This window comes from Thalia democratica, chromosome 8, assembly GCF_965202585.1.
Source record: "Thalia democratica chromosome 8, ktThaDemo2.hap1.1, whole genome shotgun sequence".
NCBI classification, from domain to species: Eukaryota; Metazoa; Chordata; class Thaliacea; order Salpida; family Salpidae; genus Thalia; species Thalia democratica.
Window position 1 is genome coordinate 22903821 of NC_139172.1, and position 24067 is coordinate 22927887.

A 24067-nucleotide genomic window follows, 5' to 3' on the forward strand; every position below is an offset into this window, starting at 1 on the left:
TAAATTTATTTGAGAGCAGTGAAACGCCGTTAGTTGAAATAAAGTTTTAGCACAAGAACATCTGTGGTAAAATATCCTTTATAAAACTTGAAAATTTTTTTTAAACATATTGAACAACTACCTTACTTGAACCAGCAGTTTTTTATGCTTTTTAGTATTGATGATGATCTGTGGTAAGGACACTTCAAAGTGAAACTGTGATATATACACAAAAATTTTCTTTTATTTCTTTAGTTATGTGATATCTGTCATGCAGGCTTTTTTGACATTGTAACAGAGTAGCTAGCCTGTTGTTGCCTTTATGCTGGAGGACATTTCGTGCTTAGTAATTTAATTGCTGTGCATTATTATGAAAGATGTGATAGTTAGGAACCTCAGCCATAACCAGTTATTCAAGGTTAAATTGAATAATCAAGCTTAACTAAAACATGCCTTTGATCTTGGTTGTGCTGCAACTATTTTGCTTGCAAATTTGAGGAAAAAAGACCTAGTTGAGGAACAAAAGGTCTTAAATTTCAACAAAGAATGTAGAGTATTTGTTATAAAATCAGTTGAAAATCTCCGGAGCAGAATAGAAGTACATTTGTAAAGTTATGTAATGCCTAAATCTGCCAAGCCTTGAAAAATTAGGAGTCACAATTGTTGTTAAATGTTTTGCCAACTTTGTGCACTCCTTAACAAAGTAAAACATAAGTTTCAATTCTGAAGGTAATGCTAGCATTGAAAAATTTAGAACTTTGCAATTAATTTTCCAATTAATGCATTAAAGTTCAGGAGCTTCACGCAAAGTGAAGAAAGATTGTTAGGACCAATTCTATTTTGAAACATTGAAAGTTTCTGCTAAATCTTCCCTCAGAAAGTTGTTGCAATCATTATTTGTGTTGCACAATGACCAGGCTGAGGTCAAACGAGGGTTTAGTATTAACAAGCTCTACTTGAAAACAGTATGAAAAGATAAACTATAACATTCAGAAGAAGAATTAAGTATTATGTGTATGTATACAAACTAGAACTGTATTAAGTTAGAAAATACAAGTATTTTGCTGATAGAGCTGTTTATTGCAAATACATCAAATGCACAGACGGTTCAAGTGATGTAATGGAAGTTAAATAATTAAATTCATTGAAAACTGTTGTTTTAACTTGCATAAAAATAAGATTGAATGCTTTATATAGTTTCAAGTGTTTGATTATGTATTTTTGAATAAGTTTAAACTAAAAGTTTAGATTTAGAAAAGTCAGAAAATTTTTCTCAACTTGCTCTGTGGCAACCCTGCAAGTATATAGTTATACATATAACATAAGTTTTGCTTCTTATAGAAATACTTAGTTGTGTGGAGCTAAATTTGTGGTTTCAAATGTAATTTATTTTTTGTTTTCATAAAACATTTTTTTTATAAATCTGCTTCTTACAAGTTGTTTATAACATTGAATAGAAAATTGCATGAAAGTTTAAAGTAAACTACTGCAGACATATAGTAGAAGAAACATTTAAATAAACTTTTGATTTAAGAGAAAATAATTGACAATTACTTTCTGTTCTGTATGTTTGTACTAGTTTTTTTGTAAATATGAAATTTAAAAAAAAGTTGAAATGTTTATATTTTATACTACTGTATCAGATTTTTTTTACAAAATTGGATTTAGCTGAGAAGCTTATTATTATTTTTTCTATAGAAAGTATCAGAATTGAAAAGATACCGCTCACTAGCAGAATCTGACCTGCTGGTTCAATGTAATTAGCATGCAGATATTTATAAAATTTTAGAAAAAATGCTTTGCATAAGGTAAAACTTCAGCCTCAAAGCATGTAAATCTGGGCCGCTAAACAAAACTTTGAACTAAATATTCTGGGATGTGAAACACAGAAAAAAAATCTTCGGTACAATTTACAGAACATTTGAAACCTACATAGAGTAAAATAAAGGTTCATGTAGAATTAGAATTTTGTTGAAATGAATTTGATAATTTTGAGTTTATTGTGAATTAGATTAAATATGGAAATTCCCTGGCCCGTTAAGGACTAAATTTTACACCACCTCTATTGCTGTATATGCTTCAAGCTTTGAAATAATAGCCAATATTATCTTTTGTAAAAAAATGTTAAACCTCATTATATGGCATTGAAAAATATAAATGTTTTTAAACTTTTTAATTTAGCAAAGCTGTTGTGCTTTAATATTTTTCAGATCTTTAGAAACTAAAGGTTTAGCATTGCACGTTTCTAATAAAGAAATTATTACTTAATGTTAACATATTTATGTGTATACTTATTCGAAAACTTAGTAAACAAAAGTTTAAAACAATGCTACAATCTCTTAAACATAATTTTTCAGTTAAAGTTTAAGTTAAAAAATATACATAACTTTCTAGTTTACATTATTACTTTGAAATTTTCCAAGTACTGTATTTGCTAATTTACAGATAATTTTTTTTAAATAAGAAAATTAAAAACCATGACTGAAAGAACAGAACCTAAGCTTATCCAAAGGATGTCTCTAAATGACAACAAAGCAGGCATGAAAGGACTAGATAAAGAAAAAATAAACAAGTAAGTTTTTCTTATACTGATTGTAGAAGTTATAATCTATCTATTTCAATGATCTTTGATTTTCATCAAGTTCTGACATATCTCTAAAATTAAGAAGAAATTTTACTGTATATTAAAAAACTACTAAACTTCTTTTTCCTACTTTATGTTATAGTAGTTTCATGTATAGATTTTCATTTCGATCTTCAAAGTAGTATTTATAGCCATATGAAAATTTATAAAAGTTAGGTAAAATTAAAAAAAAATCTTTATTAAACACTTTGTCAATCTTGTAATTTTTTTCTTAATTTTCTATGTAATATACGTAAAAGCAACTTTGTTTTTGATTAAAGGATTATTATGGAGAACACTGTTGGTTCACGGTTTTATAAAAACGAACAAGAAAGAGACAAACAAGTGAAAGAAAAAATAACAAAGATGCTAGAAAATTTAAATTCTTCTACAATTCAAGAGAAGAAGCAAGCATTAGTACAGGTTTAAAATTTTCTATTTAGTAAGTTATTCAGTTGTTTTTAGTGTTTATTAAAGTTTTTTAAACTATGAATTAAATCAAAAGATTTAGTAATTATCTATATTAGTTTTTTATCTTTGAACTATGAGTAAGTAATTTATCTAAATTTTATTGAATTAGGCGGACAAGATGGTAAAAGAAATTAAAATTTCTTGGGATGCCACTAGAACACTCATACATATTGATATGGATGCGTTCTATGCAGCAGTAGAGGAAAGGGACTGCCCAGAATTGAAAGATCAACCTATGGCTGTTGGCAGTATAGGGATGTTGGTAAGAACTTGTTAGCTAACAAATGTTCTTAGTAATTCAGTTCAGATATATTTTTTTAATTTTATTTAACTTTTTATTTCTATAATAAATTATAAAAATGTTTTACCAGCTGGATATGTTGCATATTGTAAATGTTTTAAAAAAACGAAAAGCTTTTTCAGTTTATAGAATTTGCTTTTAACAGTCTACTTCGAATTACTTTGCAAGGAGATATGGAGTTAGAGCTGCTATGCCCGGATTTATAGCTAAAAAGTTATGCCCGAATCTCATTATTGTTCCATGTAATTTTGAAAAATATAAGAAAGTATGTTAAGTTGTTTTCTAACATTTTTTAAACAGTTAGTTATTAGATTTCGGTAGATATAACTAGCCTTATTAGATTTATAATGAACTAAAATTTTACAGGTTAGCATTGAAGTTAGAGAAATATTAAGAAGTTATGATAATAATTTCGTACCTGCCAGTTTAGACGAAGCTTACCTTGATATTACAAACTATTTAGTTACAAGGAAAAACCTTACCGAGGTAGTTTAAAAATAAGTACTAGTTGTTGTATTATTGCTTTAGTACTCTTTGTCTTTATCTTAAGGTAATGCAAGTTGATTGTTTATAGCTAATTATATAAAATCAATTTGATGAAGTGAAGGACAGTAATTATACTGTCAATTACAAAAAGCACTAAATAAGTTTCAAAGTTTATATCATTTTCCTACTCATAATTTTAAAGTCTTAGTCTATAACATTATGAACTGATTATTCTAAGTTGTGCAAGTATTTTGCAAAGATTGTCCATTTTATTAAAGATATATTCAATATAGATATAATTAATTTACAAACGTTTTATATATTTATTATAAAGTAGAGGTGTGCAAATTAAATATTTTAATTAAGACCGGTTTTGGTGGCTAAAAATTGCGACCTCTTCAAGCAAAATAAAGTATTAAACTGTTTAATAATTTGTTTTGGTTGAAGAGGTCGCTATTTTTAGCCACCGAAACCGGTCGTAAATAAAATATTTAATTTGTACACCTCTATTTAAATAAGCTCTTTACATTCCAGTAAATTGAGCAGTATTTTTTAGTTAAGGCAAATAACTATATTTTTATTATAAAAAAAATTTTTGCCAAAGTTTTAGTTTAATTAATTAAAATTAATAACTGTGAATTTAAAAGTTGTAGAGGATTTTAAAGTCAAGTATAGAATTTAATAAATCCTAAAACCTTAAACAAACTTACTTTTATCAAAATGTTTTCTATATTTAGTATCATCTTAAACATAATGTTGTAACAAACTGTAAGATAAAATTTTACTGTTCTAACTTTTATAAAATGTTTTGTATTAATTTTTGGAAAATACTGTTTATATTACTGGTGTGTTGTTTTCAGAGTGAAAGAACATATGATTACAATCCTCTGCTTAAACTAAATGATGCAATAACAAGTAGAACTTTTGGTTTTTCCGCAGAAGAAGTAACAGAAGAAATAAGATTCCGAATTCACCAGGTTGTTTTAATGTCTAGTAGTTTGTTTGTAAGCTTACTTATGTTTCGCGTGTATAAATATTTTTTGAATATATATTATCTGTTTAAAAAAAGTGTTAGCTTTCTAAAAATATTAAATAGTATTGAACTTAATTTGCGTAAACTTTAATTAAACAATAGTTTTCACAAAAATTTAATAGAAAATTTACTGTTAATATTTATAATTTATAATAACAGTTTATTTTAGTTGACTATCAGCTTAATATATTTTAGTTGTACCATTTTGTTTTAAACTTAAATTAAAATTTCAAAAAATAGTCTATAAAGGAAGAGGGTACTTTACAGTTTTTTTTTTTGAATATTTTGAGATAAACAGGTTAAAAGAAGTAGTGCGTAGTGTTAAGTTTTTAAGTTTCGTAAATAATACATTTTTAATTCTATTTACTACTTTTGTGAAATTTTAAATCTTTAGCTATTTTAACTGTAATTTTTTTATTTTAGAAAACTCTATTAACCGCGAGTGCTGGAATCGCTTGCAACACCATGCTGGCTAAAATTGGCAGCGATATGAACAAGCCAAACGGTCAAACATATATCAAAGGTGACAGGGAAGACGCAATAAACTTCATATCTGAACTGCCTATTCGGAAAGTTAGCAAAAGCTGTAATTTTGGTGCGGAGCTCTTTAGTTTTTACTTAAATAGTTTATCTAAAACTTTACTTTTTTTAAATCAGCCTTGGTAGTAAAACATTGTAACGAGTTAAGTTTATAAAACCATTACATTGTTGTGTCTTTTCATTGCATTTATTACTCTCTCTGCATAGTCTGAATAATAATCTATAACTTTATACTATGTTAATTTTAATTAGTTTTAATTAAGCTCTGCGTTTAACAACTCTTTTTACACATCACAAGAATAAGATACTAAACTAGTCTAGTTTTTATAAAAAACACTTTGTGAAATGAAATTAAATGGTATTTGAACATATAAGTCTATTAAAAAATATAATAAGTAATACCATGTATGTAATGTACAATTTTTTTGTAATGGTTACTACAGAGTAGCAAAAAACCTGGAATTAAAAAAAATTAGAAAAAAAAAACTGGGAAACCATGAAACTTTAATCAATTAACACGTAAAATAATGAATTTCTAATCTAATAAGTAAAATCTATCATATAATTTTTTTTTGTATTATTGAAAATATTATTTATTAAAAGCCATATTGAAAGAAGTATTACAGTATTTGTTCAATAATTTTATACTTCTTAAAACATAAGTGAGAAAACTGTGTGATTTAGAGTGCTCAATACATAAGAGCTTAACTATTAAAACTCTCAGCTAAAGTGTCAATATTTGAATAAATTTTATAATATTAAAGACAGCTTTTTACCTCAAGATTAATTTTGTAGTAAAAAGGACAAAAAGACTGTACTTTCAAAAGCCTTGATGAAATTAAGAAATGCTAGAAAAAAGTTTAAAAACAAATGGCAACTACATTACTCTGTTACTACAGTCGTAATAAACTTGAATATACAACTTTTTTTTGCGACAATATTCTTTAACATATTTTTACCAACACATTCTCATTGTTTACCTAAACACAAGGTGAGCGGAATCGGCAAGGTGAGCGAGCAGATGCTGGCCGCAATAGGCGTGGTCAAGTGCAAGGATTTGTACGAGCAGAGGCAGAACGTGTTCCTGCTGTTCTCCGAAACTTCAGCTTCCTTCTTCCTGCGAGTCTCGCGAGCCTGCTCCTCGAACTACCTCGAGGGTGACAGCGAACGAAAGAGCATCAGTACAGAAAGGTGTGAGCTGAGGCATACGTTGTTAAATGTAGTATTGTGAATTTGTTTGTACCTGAAGTGCACGCTGGTTATTAAGTGACGTTTGTGAATGGTGAACCATTCACAAACCTGTTTAATTATTTTTAGATACATATTTAACAAAATAGAGTTGTTTAAAAAATTTATTAATTTTGTCCAACATTTAAATACGAATTTAAAGTATTTTTTACTATAAAAATGTTTAAAGTTCATATTTTATAAGTTTCTATCACCACATTAAGTATGTATGTCTTTTTTATAAAATAACCTATTTAATTTTGAGGCTAACAAATTGATAATAAAATAGTGAGTAAAGCTTTACTATTTTGATAAAATATAATACCTGAAAATTTCCAAGTATTTTGTTAAATACAATTGACTTATTGACCAGATAACAAAAAAAACATTTGTAGAATATTTATTTTTAAAAATTAAATTTAAATACTTTTTATTAACTAAATAAGATCTTAAAAATTTAAATCTTGTTTCAAAACTTTCTGCAGAACGTTTTCAGAAATATCGAAACCTTCTGAGCTCATGCTGAAACTGGAAGAACTTTGCCAGGCTTTAGTTGAAGATGTTGAAGCTGAGTCTATACAAGGGAAAACTGTTACTTTAAAGATTAAAACTACTGAATTCAAAGTAGGCGTTTAAGTTTAATTTAAGTTTTTTTTAGTGTAAAGTTTAATGAACTGTTGTTAGTATTTAACGTACTTAAAGTTAAAATGGCCTAGTAGCTGTACTAAAATCCACAAAAGTTGAAACACTTAGTTAGAGCAGGGGTCGTCAGCCTTTTTTTAAGTAACAAGCGAGTTTTCATTGAAAAGTTGCTCGCGGGCCCAACATCAAATAAAACATTTTTGCAGGTATTTAAAATAGTAGTAAAAAAAACAAAGTTTAAACCAAAGATGTTGTAAAACGAGTATTAATTAAGCACTGATAGTTAGTATTTATTGATCTAAGCCCGTAATGTAAGTTTTTACCACAGTTACTTTCTGTGTTGTCATATAAAAACAATGTTTTTAGGTAAAATCTACATCGTGAGCCACATGTTTTGCTTTTAGGGCCGTATTTGGCCCGTGTGTCTCAGTTTGCCGACCCCTAAATTAAGTAATAGTTTTGTTTTAGGGCATACATTACTTTGTTTCAAATCAATGATTACACTGTAGCTTTTATTTTGTTTTTAACATACAGAGTAATATACATACTTTATTTCAAGAAATAGCAATTTGGTCAATTATTTAGAAGTATTAGCAAAGTCTTAATCTCATTTTTCAGTTGAACACAAGGTCTAAAAGCACAACTCATGCAGTGAGTGATTTCAGATCTATTTTCAAAGTTGCATCAGATCTGCTTGAAAACGAAATAAAATCTGCCAAAGGAAATTTACCTCTGAGGTTGATGGGTTAGTTATATTTACTAGTTTTGTCTGTATATGTTAACTTTGTCGCTATGAATGGTTTATTCTAGGTGTCGGACTTTCAAAACTTGAACCTCTTGGGTTCGTAGGAGACGGTCAGACCAGTATAAGCAAGTTTTTTCAGTCCAAACAAGACGAAGACAATACAGTTGTTGAAAAATCTGATGAATCTGAAAACTTAGGTTTTAAGTTCAATTGTAATAGATTGTTTAAATGTTAGCACTAAATTTTATTTTTTCTTTTAATCATCTGTGAAGTTTTAGCAATTATTGGAAACAAACCAATAAAACTTATGAAATAAAATTTCTAATGTAAAGCATGAATTCTTAGTTTTAACTTAATTCAAATATGAGTTTTGAATAACTATAAACAGTTGATAAATTTTATAATTTAACTAAACTTATACAAACTGCAACTTTATTTCCTTTAAATTTTCTTCAGAAGAAGCATGTTGTTCGACAAGTAAAGCAACTAGTTCAAGTGTAGTACACGAAAGCAGTCTGAAGCCTGAAGGAAATCCTTTTAATCCCCAAGCTGCTGAATGCCCTGTTCAACCAGATAAAAAAGAAAGTAAACGAGAAGAATGCTTGTTCACTTGCCCGATTTGCAATGTCGTTTTCACTGCCAGCAAAGCTTCCGATCTTAACTCGTTCAACACTCACATTGACAGCTGCCTTAACAGGGAAACTATTGGTAAAATTTTAAAGGAGCAAAAATCAGCTTTTATGTCAAAGGGTGAAAGTAAAGTAAAAAGTAAAAAAAGAAAACAAGAAGGGAAGATAAAAAAGAGAAAGAATAAGATTTTGAAAAATATTAAGACTCATTCTATAGATAAATACTTTAACAAATAAGATTTTTTTTGTGATTTTTTTTTCTATATTGTCAACAAAATCATAACTATATAAATCTGACCATTATCTAAATGTAAAGTATATATGTTTGTGGTTTTTTTTTATGAAATATTTATTTTTATTTATCCATATATAATTTTGTTTTGCTGTTGAACTAGCGCAATATTTCTAAAAAAAATCTAAATTCCAAAACAAAAAACTACCTATATAAATTAACCTAAATGAAAACAAGAAATTCTCTCATTTTAAAACAGCCAATGAAATTTTTCAAAAATCTTAGGTTTTACTGGTATTGTAAATGTTATAAATTAATAAAAAAGAAAACGTATCATCTACTTTGTTGTCTTTGTAGCAGTGTTATATTATATTTTTTATATTTTAAATGAAGTACTAATGAATTTATTTTAATATCTACTCAAACACTTTATAACGTAGATCTTCAAAACAAAATAATAATTGATAACCTAAACATGGAGCCTAATTGGCAGAGAAACTCATTTCCGCATCAACAAAGGACAGTCGGAATTCCTCCAAGATTTTTTCCGAATCGAAATGTCATGCCTCCAACTCCCCAGTTTAATATCATCCAACAGCCAACTAATGAGTACTCTCAAATAAACTCAATTAATCCCAACTTTACGATTGCACCTCATCAAGGATCAGCGCAAAGCTTTTCAACGCCAATGCGACCAAATGCTCCACAGTTTGAGTTGAAGCCTCAGGAGATAGTTAACAACATTCTTAAAAGTACAAAACTTAAAAAAGGACAGCCTGCAATAGAAACAAAAGCTACGTCAATGGGGAATTCTTTTTTGCAGGTTTGTTATGTTTAATAATGATTATTGTCGTTAGTGTTTTGTTTTTCATCTTACTGGGTTTGATAAGAACTTTATTGTTTACTGTAATATTTTTTATTGCTATTACCCATGGGCTCTGATTCATAATTTTTTTTTACACTATTTAAGCATACAAGTAGCTAAAACGTTTTAAATTGCTAAGGTAGTGGTTAATTTTAAATGAATAAAATAAAATATTCCTATTACCAAAAAATGTATGTGCAATCTAACATTAAGTATGCACTGTAATTATATGATTTCATTTTGAAAAATATCACAGTAAAAGTTTTAGGTAAAGCTTTAACTTTTTTTTAAGTTTTTTTAATAAATATGCAATAATTTGTTTTTGTGAAAAAAGGTATTTGTTTTTTATTTATCTTGACCTTTAAGTTTACTAACAAAACACCTGTAATTTATCTAATTATATCTATATGTTTTCAAACTTCAAATAATCATTAATGTAATTTTAGATAAACGAAGCTCAAAAACTAGTTGCAGAAGTTGAACAGTTGATAGAAGAACTTTCTAATGAAGGACTTGATTGTCAAAAAAAGTTCAGCAAACAAGTCAGTAGTATACACTAGTTACAAGTCTTGTTAATGATTTATTTCAAAAAAAAATTATGTGCTAACTTTTTAAAATGTAACACTAGTTAGTGTTACACTTTTTAAGCCGGTAAAGGTAATTATGATAAATTAATACTTAAAATTGTATAATTATGCTCTATAGTTTTAAAAATGTTTATGCTCTAAAAAAAAACTTTAAGCATACAAATGTAGGAAAGTTTATAGTAATTCTCAATAATGAGTAAATCATAAACATTTAAAATCATTCCTTTGAATAATTATTTTATGACTTTAGTTATAATACCATCTATTGAGGTCGAATTATAAAATCCTAAACACTTGTAAACTTTGTTAATCTTATGTTTTATTGCTTAACGTAGGAAAAAAGTTTAAAATACATCATAATATAGTCTGAAATAGTAAAATCAAAGTTTTTTGGGTTTTATATGAAATAAAGTTTAGCTGAAAAGCAGTCAGTATATTAACTAATCTTTATATAAATGAGCAATAAATATTTTAAGTTATCTAAAAGGATAAATATGTTTTTATTTTGAAATGATGTTATAGCTTGTCAAATTTTTACTACAAAGTTATTGGTTCCTATGGAAAAGCTTTTTTTTTCTTTATAATAACATTAACAACCGAATGTATTATTATATGTTTCGGTTTTAAGAAAACAAACCGAACTTACCGAAACTTAGTTTGAAGAATAAATTTTTGAAAGAATAAATTCAACGAATGTTTTATTATAAATAAGCGTTACAGTCTATATGATATATATAATATCTTTAGAAATTGTTTTAATTTGTATTATTTAGATTTTATAAAATTTCAATTCACATATTTGTTAACTTTCTTGCTAGACTTCATTTCTGGTTAAATGTCATTTTAGTTAGAAGCTTCATAGATACAAAAACTGTTTACATTTTAAAGAAAATATGTCATACAGAACAACTACGTGTATGTTGATATTTAAAAAATATCTAAATTTATTGTTATGGTTATCTGAATCAATAGACATTTTTAAACTTAAATCAAAAGCCCAAACTTTTCTAAAAACTAAAAATTCTAAACAATTCAATAAGTTATTTTAACGGTACTAAGACTGAATATTTTTGAACTCATACACTTCATTGAAATCTCCAAAAAAATTTTTGAGCAGATTAATAAATGATAGATACCACAGATGTTCTTGTGCTAAAACTTTATTTCAACTAACGTCCTTTCACTGCTCTCAAATAAATTTAAGAACAGATCTACGGAGTCTATAAAATATTATCACACATTAGAAAAAAAGCAGAAAAAGCATGTATAATTATGTATAGTGTTTATGTAGGTAGTAACTATAAATGAACTTTATGGTTAAAAAACAAAGTTTGGGATAAAAACATAAAATTATAAAATTGTCTACAAAAAATACAAATTTAATAAAATTAGGCACTAACCTCGAAAAGCTCTAAGAAAAGGCAAGTTTTTAAAAATGAAAATTAAATTGAGTTGTGCAGAAATGTTACGTCATAAAAAGTTTAACAAATTGGTCAATATAATAAATATATATAATATATAAATGAAAGATATATATGTTTATTAAAAGTTAAATATTAGCAAAATAAGAAATAGTAAGTTTTTATCACTATATTTCAAATAAATTTGTTGAGCTACTGCAAAAGTTATATAAAAATTGTTTTTAAGTTTTTGAAATTTAAAGAGAACTAATGAGATAAACTTTGATAAAATAAAAATTCAACTCCCTAAAGAAAAAAAAGCAATAGGCAGTTGTTTGTTGCGTAGCACTTTTTCTTCTTTGTATTTTGTGTTAAGCCTAAACTTTAAGTAAGTTACTTTTGTTGAAGTAATGTATTTTGACTCATAAAGATTGTAAAAGATTTACATTTGTCTAAGTTTAGATATACAGTTATACAATAAAACGTTTTAATGAAATGTACTTAACCAATTTTCATATGGTCGACTAGCAGTTTAGTTAGGAATGTTTATTTACTGTCTAATTTTAATTTATTTAAAATCAAACAAACAATAAATATTTTAGGTAAGGTTACAAAAACTCACTTCAGTTTTGCGAGACCAAGAGATCATGAACGATCTGAAATGCAAAATCAACAAGCGAAGAAGACGGAGGAAAAGTAAAAGAAATCTGAGAAAGATACACAATGAAAACAAGCATCTGGTTTTGGAAAAAATGAAAGAAGAAGAAAGAATTGAGCGATGGCAGAAAAGTAAAGAAGCCGAGCTCAATAAAAGAATTGAAGTTGTTTATTTAGTAATGTTGAAAGTTTAAGTAACTTTTTTAAAGTAAATCGATCGGTTATTTATAAAGCTTGTCATTGATTTGCTTAAAAACATTTTATTTAACTTATTTTAGAAGTGAGAAAAAATGTGTTGAAAAAACCTACGATGATTTTTTAAATCCCATAGTAATTCCAGAGAACTTAATAAAATTATATAATTGGTTTTTACTAATATTTTTAAAGTCACCTTAAGCTTTTATATTAAACAGATAAAACTTTTTTTTTAGGACGAAGTAAGACTTAAATCAATTAAAAAGTCTTTAAAGTGTAACAAGAAAGAAATCAAGAAACTTAACGATTGTGTATCTTTTGTAGATGTTCTTTTAAAGCTACGGATATATAGAGAAAAGTGTTATAAAAATGAAGGTATATTTGTTGAAACTTTACTATTCTAATTTAAACATTTAACTTAATTAAATTCAGGGTTGCCAAAATCTTTTAACCCTGGAAAAACCTGGATTTTGACAGTTTAGGCTAAAAAATCTGGAATTAGAGAAGTTTTGAAAAAAAAACCGGGAGAACTTTAAATTTTAAACATAAATCAATAAAAAACCTGGATAAATCTGGATTTTTAAACAGGTTTAACATGTTAAGTAGTAAAATTTCGATTTGACACAAAACGTCTATCATATAAAATAACATTTTTTTGTCATCATCAAATTTTTATTTATTAAAAAACACATTTACAGTATCTTTTCAATGTTTTATACTGTTTAACACAGTTTTTTAACTTAAACTTAACTTTACACTAGAAATATACCAAAAATATGTGTGCTTTTAAAAACCTGGAGGAAACGTTGAAAACCTGGAGAAAATTTTTCAAAAACATTCGGCAAGCCTGTAAATATACACCATGTTGATACTAATTTTTCAAGCAAAAAAGTATAGTTTTAACTACACAAATATGTAAGTTTTTTAATTGTTAGACAATTTGTACTACACTAATTTTAAGTAGAATGTGGTTAGTAACATTAATTAAAGATTTTTCAATGCATTTATTTTGAATCTTTATTTAAAGTTCAAACAAACAGTCACCTCTTGCGAATTTACGCACATATCCACAGAAAAATAGCGTAGCTAAACTAGAGGTAGGTAGTATACCTACTATATTGGTTATTTTCTTATAATGTGTTTGATTAAATACAGTTTTTAGACTTTCCCACTTTTTTTTTGTTTACAAATTTGATTTTATTAAGTTGTTTATGAATGTGGACAGTTTTCAAATAACATTTTTTCATGTGTATAAAAAGATTTTTTCTACAGTTTTCTTTGCCTACCTATGATTGAACTTGTCTTTTATGGTGTGAGAGAAAAATATTTCTCTAACACATACAAGATTTGTTTAATCTTAGGTGGGCAAGGAACAAACTAGCTAAAAATAAGAGGTTTATTGAGTTGAAATGAAACTTCATTCTATAAATATTGTCAGTAAATTTAAAATTGTACCTTTTGATTTAATGATATAAAGGGGCTAATACACCTAAAATATAACTGGAAATGCCACTGTGTTTAATAAGTTTCTTATGAAAGGCACAAACTAAAATGCAAAAATCAAATTTTTTTTTTAAATTATAATATATATAATGTGTTTAATATATTAATAAATATAAACTTTAAAAAAATGTTTTTAATATTGAAGACTTTTAAAACTTTTTTCCTATTGTTGAAAGTTCTAGAATGCGTAAATAAACGAGAGTGCGTGACAAAAATGTGCTTAGATTCGCGAGAGGTGATTGTTACTTGTTATACATTTTTTATTATAATCAATAAAATTGATATGATATAATATGTAAGATGTGTGATGTTAGTTGCTTGCTTTTAGCGAAAAAAATATTTTTTACTAATTTAAGTATGTTAGCTTTATTTATAATGTTTTGGCTACATGCTTTTTAATCTATTTACAATCCTGAAAAACCTTTAAACTATTTCACAAAGTTTGCATTATTTTATTAATAAAATGTACAGTAACCTGCTACCTAGGTACGCACTACCGGTATGGTACGCACATTTAAGCCGAAAAACATTGTGTTTAAAAAACATTTTTACTTAAACTTTGTTAAAAAAAATCTAAAAGTAATATATACAAAGGTATTATACTATAAAATAAATTATACTACATAGTTATGAACTTACAATTCGTATATAAAATCTATTATTTAAAACAAACACATTAAGGTTTTTTTTACATGAAGAAAATAACGAACAGTGCAATGTAATTTTATATACTCATAAACAATATGAATGAAAAAGACTTAAAGTGTCATAAAAAAATTAGATAAACAAAAATGATTGACGGTGCAACACCTTTGCTTAACCCATAATTGCTACATATATGTAAAAATTTTTACAAAAAACGTTAACATTTTTAATCAAAAATGTTAAATCTTTAAACAAAAACGTTATTAAATTTTAAAGTTGTGAAGCAATCTTTCTTAAATCTATTACTGTCATTATTGTCTATGAAAACCACAGTCTAATATGAGCACCACACTAATTTATCCTTTACTGTTATGTTTTCCACCAAGGCAACTAATTAAAGTGCAAAAATTCTGAAAAAATAAGTAATCATGAGTAAAATTTTATAACTGTAAACTAGCTTTTTTGAATCATCACAATGTAATAAAGACAATATTTATACTTTCATAAATCTTTACCTATCTCAAATTAGAAATTAATTGTATTTAATATCAAATTTTCAAAGGTCAAGCAAATACCAGATAGATAAAAAAATATTTTCGAATCTAATATGAATATACATACATAAATGCATACTTACATGTAAAAACACATATTAAATAAGTGTTCAAGACTTCAGATTGACTTTCAACAAAAATATTTCGTTTTTTTCTGGTGAAAGTTTTCGTTTTGAGAAAATTTATTTAACAGTCGTTTGTAAGCTTTGGAAGCTTTTAACACATGTTTTAATGTGGGTTATTGTAAAAAAAAATTCCTAGGTACGCACCACCTGTTAGGTATGGTTACTACTAAGTTATATGTTGTGTTCAAAGTGTGTACCTAAATAGCAGGTATTGTACTTGGATAAACAAGTTAAACTTTAAAAAGATGTACTTTACATTACTTGAGTATTCTATCTAAGTTTAAAAAATTGATCTAGTAACTGTATCCTTAGAGTGATTAAAAATTAATGGTTTAAAGTGCTTATATTGTTTTAAAAACACTTCAATTATTAAAAAAATCTGTATTATAGTATAACAGTATGTTATATACTTTTTATACAGTTGTGATAGGTGTGTTAACTAATTTAAATTAATAAAAAATATTTATAGTATAATAGAATATTAATATCATATGCAACTCTTATGAAAACATATATTTAGAAAAGTTTCGATCTTTTTTTTAGAAATTAAACGTTTTTTAAATAATTGGTTAGACCTATACATTGTTCAAATGTTAAGGCTGTTTTTGTTTAACTAATTGTTGTTTTATTTTAATGCTCATAGTATCAAGTAGTCAGCTGTATATAAGGTTGTTAGTCATTTAACTTTCATAAACCACATAAGTGCAATTTAAATAAGTACTTAACAGCTTAACTTTTCAAAGGAAAATTTGTATCAGAAGAAGCGACTAAAATATTTGAAAAGAAATACGACAGAGTCGTTAAGACTCTTGAAAACAGTAAAAATTGTATTCAAAATAAGGTGGATAAAAATAATAAAATTTTGAGAACTCGCAAAAAAATGTCACCATCATCTTCGCACCTAACTCCCGAGGAGAAGTATTGTTGGGAAAAAAGCAGAAAGGAAGTTTTATTTGGTGAAGATAAATGTTAGTGTTTGTTAAAAATTTTGTTAACTCGAGTGTTTCTGTTTTATTTAGGCTTTTTTATCAAACATTTTAGAAGTTAAATAAAGTTTATTATTCCCTTTTTTTTTTAAAGTTACTGATTTTAAAATTTATTCTTTTTTTGTTTATATAGTTATAAAACTTCAGTATATATTTATTCCAGGGGAAGAAGCACAACTAAAATCAGATTTAAAAGGTTATGTAGAAAACCAAAAGTGCTTAGAAAACGACCTTAATATGTTTGTGGCAAACAGGTAAAATATTAAAAGAAGTAATAGTTTCTTAACAAACTAACGTATACTTATTTTCTATGTAAGTTTTAAAGTTTTGCTGTATAAATATAAAAAAGTAAAGGTAAAATTTCCAAAACCTAATTACTGATTAATGTTTAAAACTTAACATTATACGTTTTCCAAATTATATCAGGCAAAAATGGGACTCATATATAGACGATGATAAGGTAACAGAAATTCCCACTAAATGGGTTGAACCGTCGATGCCTTCAAGTGAACAATGGCAAAAGTACAAATCGTAGCCAAACTCTATATCCTTTTGTTTTAATTTTATAATAAAGTAAACATTTTTTAGAACGGTTCGTGGTACTTCTTATAATTTTTAACGCTTTATTTACTTTTGATTTGTAAAAAGTAGATAACTTTGAATGTCCACAAACTTTTTTATCAGGTTATTATGATTTACTTAAAACTATGGCTTTATAAAAGTTTACTCTTCACCCCATGCAGTAAACTATTTAGAACTTGGTTAAGTATAAACAAAATTGATTTTATTTAGTAGACATGACGCTTTAATAATTATTATTAACGAGTATTTTTCAATACGGATTTTATCAGTTCACATACTTAAACTTATTATCCAGAATAAAACTAAATACTTAAAACCGCCATTCATCCTACTTAGTTTTGTAGTTTGTATTTGTAAAGTTTTTATTACCCATTTATTTAAAGTTGTGTAATCATAATACTTTTTTAGTTTTTAAACATATAAACTATAAAACTACTACTTTCAGTTTATGAAATAATGTAGCTAGTATATTTTTTATACAAAAACAAAAGATTGATGCTTAATAATCACATACATCACAATTTGTTTTTTCAATATTTGGTTTAGTTTATATAATTTTTATAAACAGTATAATTAAAGAAAAACTGTTTTTCAATCACGAACATTCTTATAAAACGAATAAAACTATTAGCTTATATGGGTTTTATTCTTTTAAAATTTTATTAAAATGCTTTTTATTAATAGTTATAGCTATGATTTAATTTTAGACTTCTATTTTAAAGTCGTGACAAATACTTGAAAACCTGTACAAATCTGTCTTTTAACTAGTTATACTTATATACAGTTTGTTTTGTAGGAAATTATTAGGATTAGTTTTTAAAAACAACTTTTGCTACTAGTTTTTTTATGTTATTTTTTTATTCAGATTAAACTAATTAAAGTTCTTTTTACAGTAATTGTTTATATGTATAAAGTTTTAAAGCATTTTTAATTGAATTGCCGCACTGTTGAGAGTTAGCAATAAACATGGAAAACATACAAATGAAATGTATTGACAAACCGAAACCCATTGAAAAATTTCTTCAACTTTATTTTTCTGCACTCGGAACGTTTGCATGGGATAAGGCAAGAGATGTTGTTGAAAAAAATAAGCAACTAATTCTGTCTGTCGTCCCAGAAACCCTTTTTGTAAGTTACTTTCAGTTTTATTTAGCTGCATTCTTTTTTCATAATTTAATAGTGCAATTATTTTAAAACTTACTTACTTGATTATTAATACATGTTATAAAGTGTTTAAACAGTTAAAATTTAATACATCATTGTTTTTTTTCGTTTTTAGTCAGTATAATAGTAGATTAGTGTTGTATTGATTTTTTATAAAACTGTATATTTTATTAATTTCAAATACTGTTTTTAAATATATTTACAAATTTGAACTTAACTTACTCATTCTCATTTAGTATGCTTTAAAAACTAATGATAATTTTTTAATAAAATAATAAATCAAATAATAAAAATAATCAAATAACACTTTAATTTAGTATTTTTGTGCTTTGAGTAATTTTTTCAAAAGTTAAATATGCAATAGCTAAGTTTCATCTACTACGATCTTATTAAATCCTTTTGAAATGTAATTTTTATAATTTTTTTGAACCAGAATAACCTAAAAAACTTGTGCATAAACGAAAAGCTGTATTTTTCACTTGAATTTTTGCAATCAAAATGGTTCCAAAACAACACAAAAGTCGAAAAAGAATACAACAGCATACAAGGGGTGTTTTCCAACTTTTTTAAAGCAGGTGGAGACGAAAAAGTAAGTTTAGTTTATTCTGAGTTAAAAACTAGTTTAACCAATAATTTACATTTTATCAAGTCTTTTTTTATTATATTATAGGGTTTTTAATTAAACTAATTTCTTAAGTGGTTTTTAAATTGCTTAGTGTTAAATCACTTTCTATTTTTAAATAAAATTTTTTGTTTTGATATGAAGTTCTACATTTTTGTTTTGTTTTTCATCAATTTTACGTTTCAATTACTTTAATTTTTTTTATTGCGTTTGTGTTAGTTTCTAGCTCTGAGTTACAAAACATAATCACTTACAAAAACTGCTTTATTTAAAAGAAATAAGATGATAACTAATTCGCTAATCAATAATAAAACAAATATTTTCATAAAATCATACAAAATTTTAGATCATCAACTTATTTAACTCCTGTGAGTTTGTAGAAATATGTGGATTTCGGGCTAAGACACTGAAAATTTTCGAAGATGTGGCAAAAACGGGGTCGTCTATCAAAAACCACGTATCTTACAGTAAAATTTGTGACAAAATAGATGAACTTATAAAGGATGTAGAAATTAATTTAAAGGGAACATTTTGTAATAGTTTTAAAGTCAGTGGTCAAGTATATTTTTATTTTAAACTTTACCTGTATAAATTTTAATTTGAATACATTATAATTATATTTGCTGATCGTATATTAAAATTTTCTAATAGCTTCTTGAATTGAACTTATTTATAACTAATAATTTTTAACTTCTTTTTATGAAAAAAAGTTTTTTCGCATAAATACATATTATTATATTAAAAAAAAAGAGTTTGTATTGTTTACAACTAATGTCATTTTGACACACAAATAGTTTACCTCATTTAGCCATCAATAGAAATGCTTACCGGCATAAACTACATTTTATTTTCACAACTTACTTGTAAATGCGTTCTAGCATGAATAAAAGTGATTCAAACAAGCCACGTTGCAGGCGAACATGTTGGAGGAAATGGAACTTCTGAACTCGCTGTTGCAAGCTTCATCCTCGGTAGCCAACTGGGACTTCACTCAATCAACGTACGCTTTACAGAGATCTCACACAATGCAAGTACAACTGATAGTAGTTTGATGATTAAATTATTGTTTGGTGCCTTAAGAAATAGCTCGTAAAAAAAGCAGCGCTTTGGTTAACTCCGGTTCATAAAGTTATGATGTTCACTAGCGTTTCTTAATTTAGTTTAAACTAAAAGTGAATGTATTTTTTTTTAGTATATACAGCTAGTAAAGAAACTTTTTATTTTTTTGTTTACAAAAACAACTTGAATATAGAAGTATAATTTTTTAACTAGTTTTAAAAATCTACAAACCAAATTTGTTCCTACAATTTTTTATAAAAGTACCAATAATAATTAAAAACCTCTAAAACTAGGTAAACACTAATAGTTATTTTAAAATATGCTCTGTTCTGCAGATTGCTGAAATGGAAGCCGTTCTTTAACACTAAGACGTCGATTAGAACTGGATTCTTCAGTTTTACAGAAAAGTCATCAAATCCAACTACAGCTTTGTATAACTGGTTCGAAAATATGTACAAAATGCTGAACTCAAAAAGCATATTCTACTTTTATGAGGTTTCATTTTTACATTTAATTTTTGTTTGTGTAAAAAGTTCTTTTTACTTTAACAACACTGCAAAATAGCAAGCTTGAAAGCTGAAATATTTATTTTTCTGGACACTAAGGCAAAATGTTTTGTATAATAAAGTTTTTGTTTTCCATGAAAAATAATTTAGACAATTAGCAAATATAAGATTTTGAATTTTATCTAACAATAGAAAAAGAAACATTGAAAAACTTGTTAAATCACTCGTACATCAGAAATAATAAACCATTCTTTAAAGACTAGTTTTAACAATCAAGCCATATTCAGAAACGGCATAAAAAAACAACTTGTCTAAAGCAACTCGACAAAAAAAACAAAAACATATTTTTAGTTTATTCAACAACTCACCAACTTTTGCAGAGCTACTCGCAATCTTTGTCCCTGGAGGAACTCCGCCACGTCTGCGGCAAGACGAGCTACGATTTCGCGGGCAAGGCGACGTCGTTCCTCAAGAAGCACGACGGCGAGTACGTCCAGCTGTACCTGACCCGCAACAAGCGCGACGGTCCCATACGCCACGGGTACGAGTTTCCGTCGTCGGGTGGCGCCGAAGAGTACAACCTCCAGTGCGATGTAGACGAGCTGGTTGGTTTCAGTCTGAAAATTTTTAGTGTTTTGATAGAAATATTTTACTTAGCAACTAATTTTAGTCGACTTTTCATGGTAAACTTAAGTTTATGATCTTAATAGATGTGGACCCGCAATTTATTTTTTACCACGAAAAAAACTTGCGAAAATAACTAAAATTAAGGATCTGTTAAAAAAGTAAAAATTTCCTCTTAACTTTACTTTCAGAACAGATTTGTTAATTAAGTGATTATTTAAGTTAATGTTAGTTTTTGAAGTATAATTTTTGAAAATTGCGCGGTTTCTTTAGTTTTTTCTTAAAATCTATCCCTCAAAAGATTTTTTCTTGTAAATCTTTCCCGCTGGCTAAAAAAGTTGACAATCCCTACTCTAAACAGTGTAAATATCTAAAATGATTTAAAACATCATTATCACATCAAGATGTATAAACTTTTTAAACTTTATAGGTCGATGTTTTATCATAACTAAAACTTTTCAAACTACATAATTGATAAGATAACCTTACACAGCATCTAGAGTGGTTTCCTATCAAAACTTTCATTTTAAAAACAAAAACATTTGCAGTAGAAAAACAAAACTAGGCTTGATAAATGACAATAATATAAATAAACTGTTTACGTATCAATTGTCAGAAGTCATTTTTATTTGGAATGATGTAAAAACTTTTAGTATCGCGATCAATAACGTCACGCAAGATTTATTCAAGACTCTTTGGAAACTTTGAAGTTGCTACTATGCAAGAAACTTTACACAAACACTTGCTCCCACCAAACTCCTTTTATTAAATTCCGTTGCTGAACAGGACTTCCACCTGGTGCTCACCCTGCGCCCGACCACGCAGAGCCACTGCGAGGTGAGCGACCTGGACGGGAAGGAGCTGGTGCGGAAGGTGCGGGCCAACTGGAACTCGCTGGACAAAGTTCCCCACAACTACAACTGCCACCGCTCCTTCACCCAGTACTGCTCCATCGTCGACACGAGGTTTGTTTGTGTGAAGAATAATATTACTTTTATGAAGTACAGTTGAGGATAATGTGTACACTATGTTGAAATATATTGTATGTCTTGGTTTTAAGAAAACAAACAGAGAGATCTCAACTACTGGAGGAGAAATAATTAATTTGTTCTTTTACAAACTAAGTTTCGGTCAAAGACCTCGTCAGTGCTTAAATAAATTTTTCTTTTATTGAGAGTCTACGTTGAAATATTTAATACACTTGTCTAGCTTTGTTTGAGTTGCTAAAAAATTCTGTTCATATAACTGAGCGCATGTACACCTTTTATGAACGATAATAGAAAAGTGTTTCTCTTGCCACAAGTTGTATTCCTCGAGTAGTTTAAAATTGGCTTTAAAGTGGAAATATAAATAAAGTTGGTAAAATATTTAAGCCGATATCAAAATCAACAGCAAACATAGCTAAAAATCTTAAAAAAATATGTTTGTTATATAATTTTTCGTAATATATGGAAAATATATGTTTAAACTATTTCAACTTATTTATTTTTACTTAGTTATTTAAACACAGTAATCTTGAACAGAATTGCTATTGTAGTGTCAATGAAAGGAAGTCGATCAGAAAAAGACCCGAGTATCAATTCCTTTTTACAAGAAAATGTTGTCAATCTTCGTAGAAGGAGAATTTTGTTTTGTAAATAAGGGTAGCCAATTGCTATGGCTTACTTAGGCTAACTTTAAGTGTTAAAAAACTGAGGCGACTTTAGGCTAGTTAAGAATTTTGATTAAGATTTAAAAAAAACCTTGTTTACAAAAAAAAACTTTTAATTATTTTAGAACAAAATATACTTTTTTTAGTGTATACTGTTGAAAAATACAAATTAAAGTTTTTTGCCCTGTAACTGATACTAGTTACTACAACTATCAATAAAGTTTTCTATACCATTAGCTCTATACCATTAGTATGTAGTAAATTGAAAAATAAAGTAATATAAGAAGCGTAATCAAAGTCAGTAAGAAGTTTGCAGTACTACATCAATATTATTCGGTAAAACTTTTTTCACAAGGAAGAAATGAACTTGTTTTTCTGTAAAATTTTGCAATTGATATAAAATAAATATTATCAATAGCTTTTTACAAATCAACATGAGTATTAATCTCTTTTTTTTAGTGTTTTTAAAGTAATTTAAAAAAATTACGAGCCTGGGTAATCATAAGTTGCGTTGAAAAACAAATGACTCAACTCCAACGCTGGAATTTTCTTAAAATGTATTTATATAAACTTTTTTCTTACAAGTTAATTTAATTTGATACTGTCATTTTTTTAGAGATTTTTTTAAAATTTATATTAATAAAACTGTACTTTTTTAAATTTACAAACAAAAAAATGTAATAAAGTAAATTAAAAGAAAACTAAGTCAATAACAGGTAAATATATCAAACTTTTTATAACTTAAAGTTGAAATCGTGTTTTGTATTATAGTATACTTTTTTTTGTTAAACTGTTTTATAACGCTGTATTTAATAGCTGTATCTGTTCTCATATCAAAAATTATTAAAAAAAAAAAAAAAAGTTTTGAACCTTTATTAACATACACTGTGTTTAAAACAACAGACCTAGCTGCGATGTAGCAAGCTTAGCGTTTTGATAGAGTTTTTGTTTTAACATAATATGGTACTACTAACATCTAGGTAAAAAATAAATATAATATCCACAGTAAAATTGTTTGCAACGTATTTCTTTTTGCTCTTATTAATAAACCACTTATAAACAAATAGATAGTTTAGCAGACTCATTCTTTTTTTATGTACTTATTTTTATAAACAAAAGAAAATTTTAGATTTTTATAATCCTGAAGTTTTGAAAATAAAATTGTTAAACAATATGAGAAATACTGAAGCTTTAGTAAAGCAAATTTATAACCAATGACTGTTTAATATTTTATTTACTATTGTTTAATAACGATAAATAATAATATTGGGCTTTAGAAACTTGTAATTTTTTCAAACGTGATGGGTAAACCAAGTTTTAGTTAATTTTATTTTTAAGTTCTCTAAAAGCACATTTATTTAGATTTATTGCATAAGTTATTTTAAATGTTAAACTAAATTAGAAGATTTAACATTTTGAAACCTTTTTTTGTTT

The 24067-nt window shown here is 26.7% G+C and overlaps 2 protein-coding genes and 1 long non-coding RNA gene across 3 annotated transcripts; all 3 read left to right on the forward strand.

The window, feature by feature from the left end:
• The first annotated feature begins 2440 nt into the window (after window positions 1-2440).
• LOC145843026 (DNA polymerase kappa-like) lies at window positions 2441-8913 on the forward strand. The gene is made up of 12 exons (XM_082950497.1): window positions 2441-2551; window positions 2884-3025; window positions 3183-3335; window positions 3520-3639; window positions 3741-3860; window positions 4721-4837; window positions 5317-5466; window positions 6425-6624; window positions 7146-7284; window positions 7921-8047; window positions 8113-8244; window positions 8504-8913. Exons 1-12 carry the CDS (start codon window positions 2457-2459, stop codon window positions 8911-8913), a joined length of 1905 nt encoding a protein of 634 aa, XP_082806623.1. The 5' UTR covers window positions 2441-2456.
• A 7282-nt stretch (window positions 8914-16195) lies between these two features.
• LOC145843027 (uncharacterized) lies at window positions 16196-16960 on the forward strand. The gene is made up of 3 exons (XR_014370221.1): window positions 16196-16407; window positions 16589-16679; window positions 16852-16960. It is a non-coding gene; the product is annotated as an uncharacterized LOC145843027 (long non-coding RNA).
• Window positions 16961-17905: 945 nt separating this feature from the next.
• Window positions 17906-22898, forward strand: LOC145842679 (KICSTOR subunit 2-like). The gene is made up of 8 exons (XM_082950154.1): window positions 17906-18135; window positions 18605-18760; window positions 19140-19340; window positions 19708-19820; window positions 20188-20347; window positions 20739-20963; window positions 21769-21947; window positions 22506-22898. Exons 1-8 carry the CDS (start codon window positions 17974-17976, stop codon window positions 22621-22623), a joined length of 1314 nt encoding a protein of 437 aa, XP_082806280.1. The 5' UTR covers window positions 17906-17973; the 3' UTR covers window positions 22624-22898.
• The last annotated feature ends 1169 nt before the right edge of the window (window positions 22899-24067 follow it).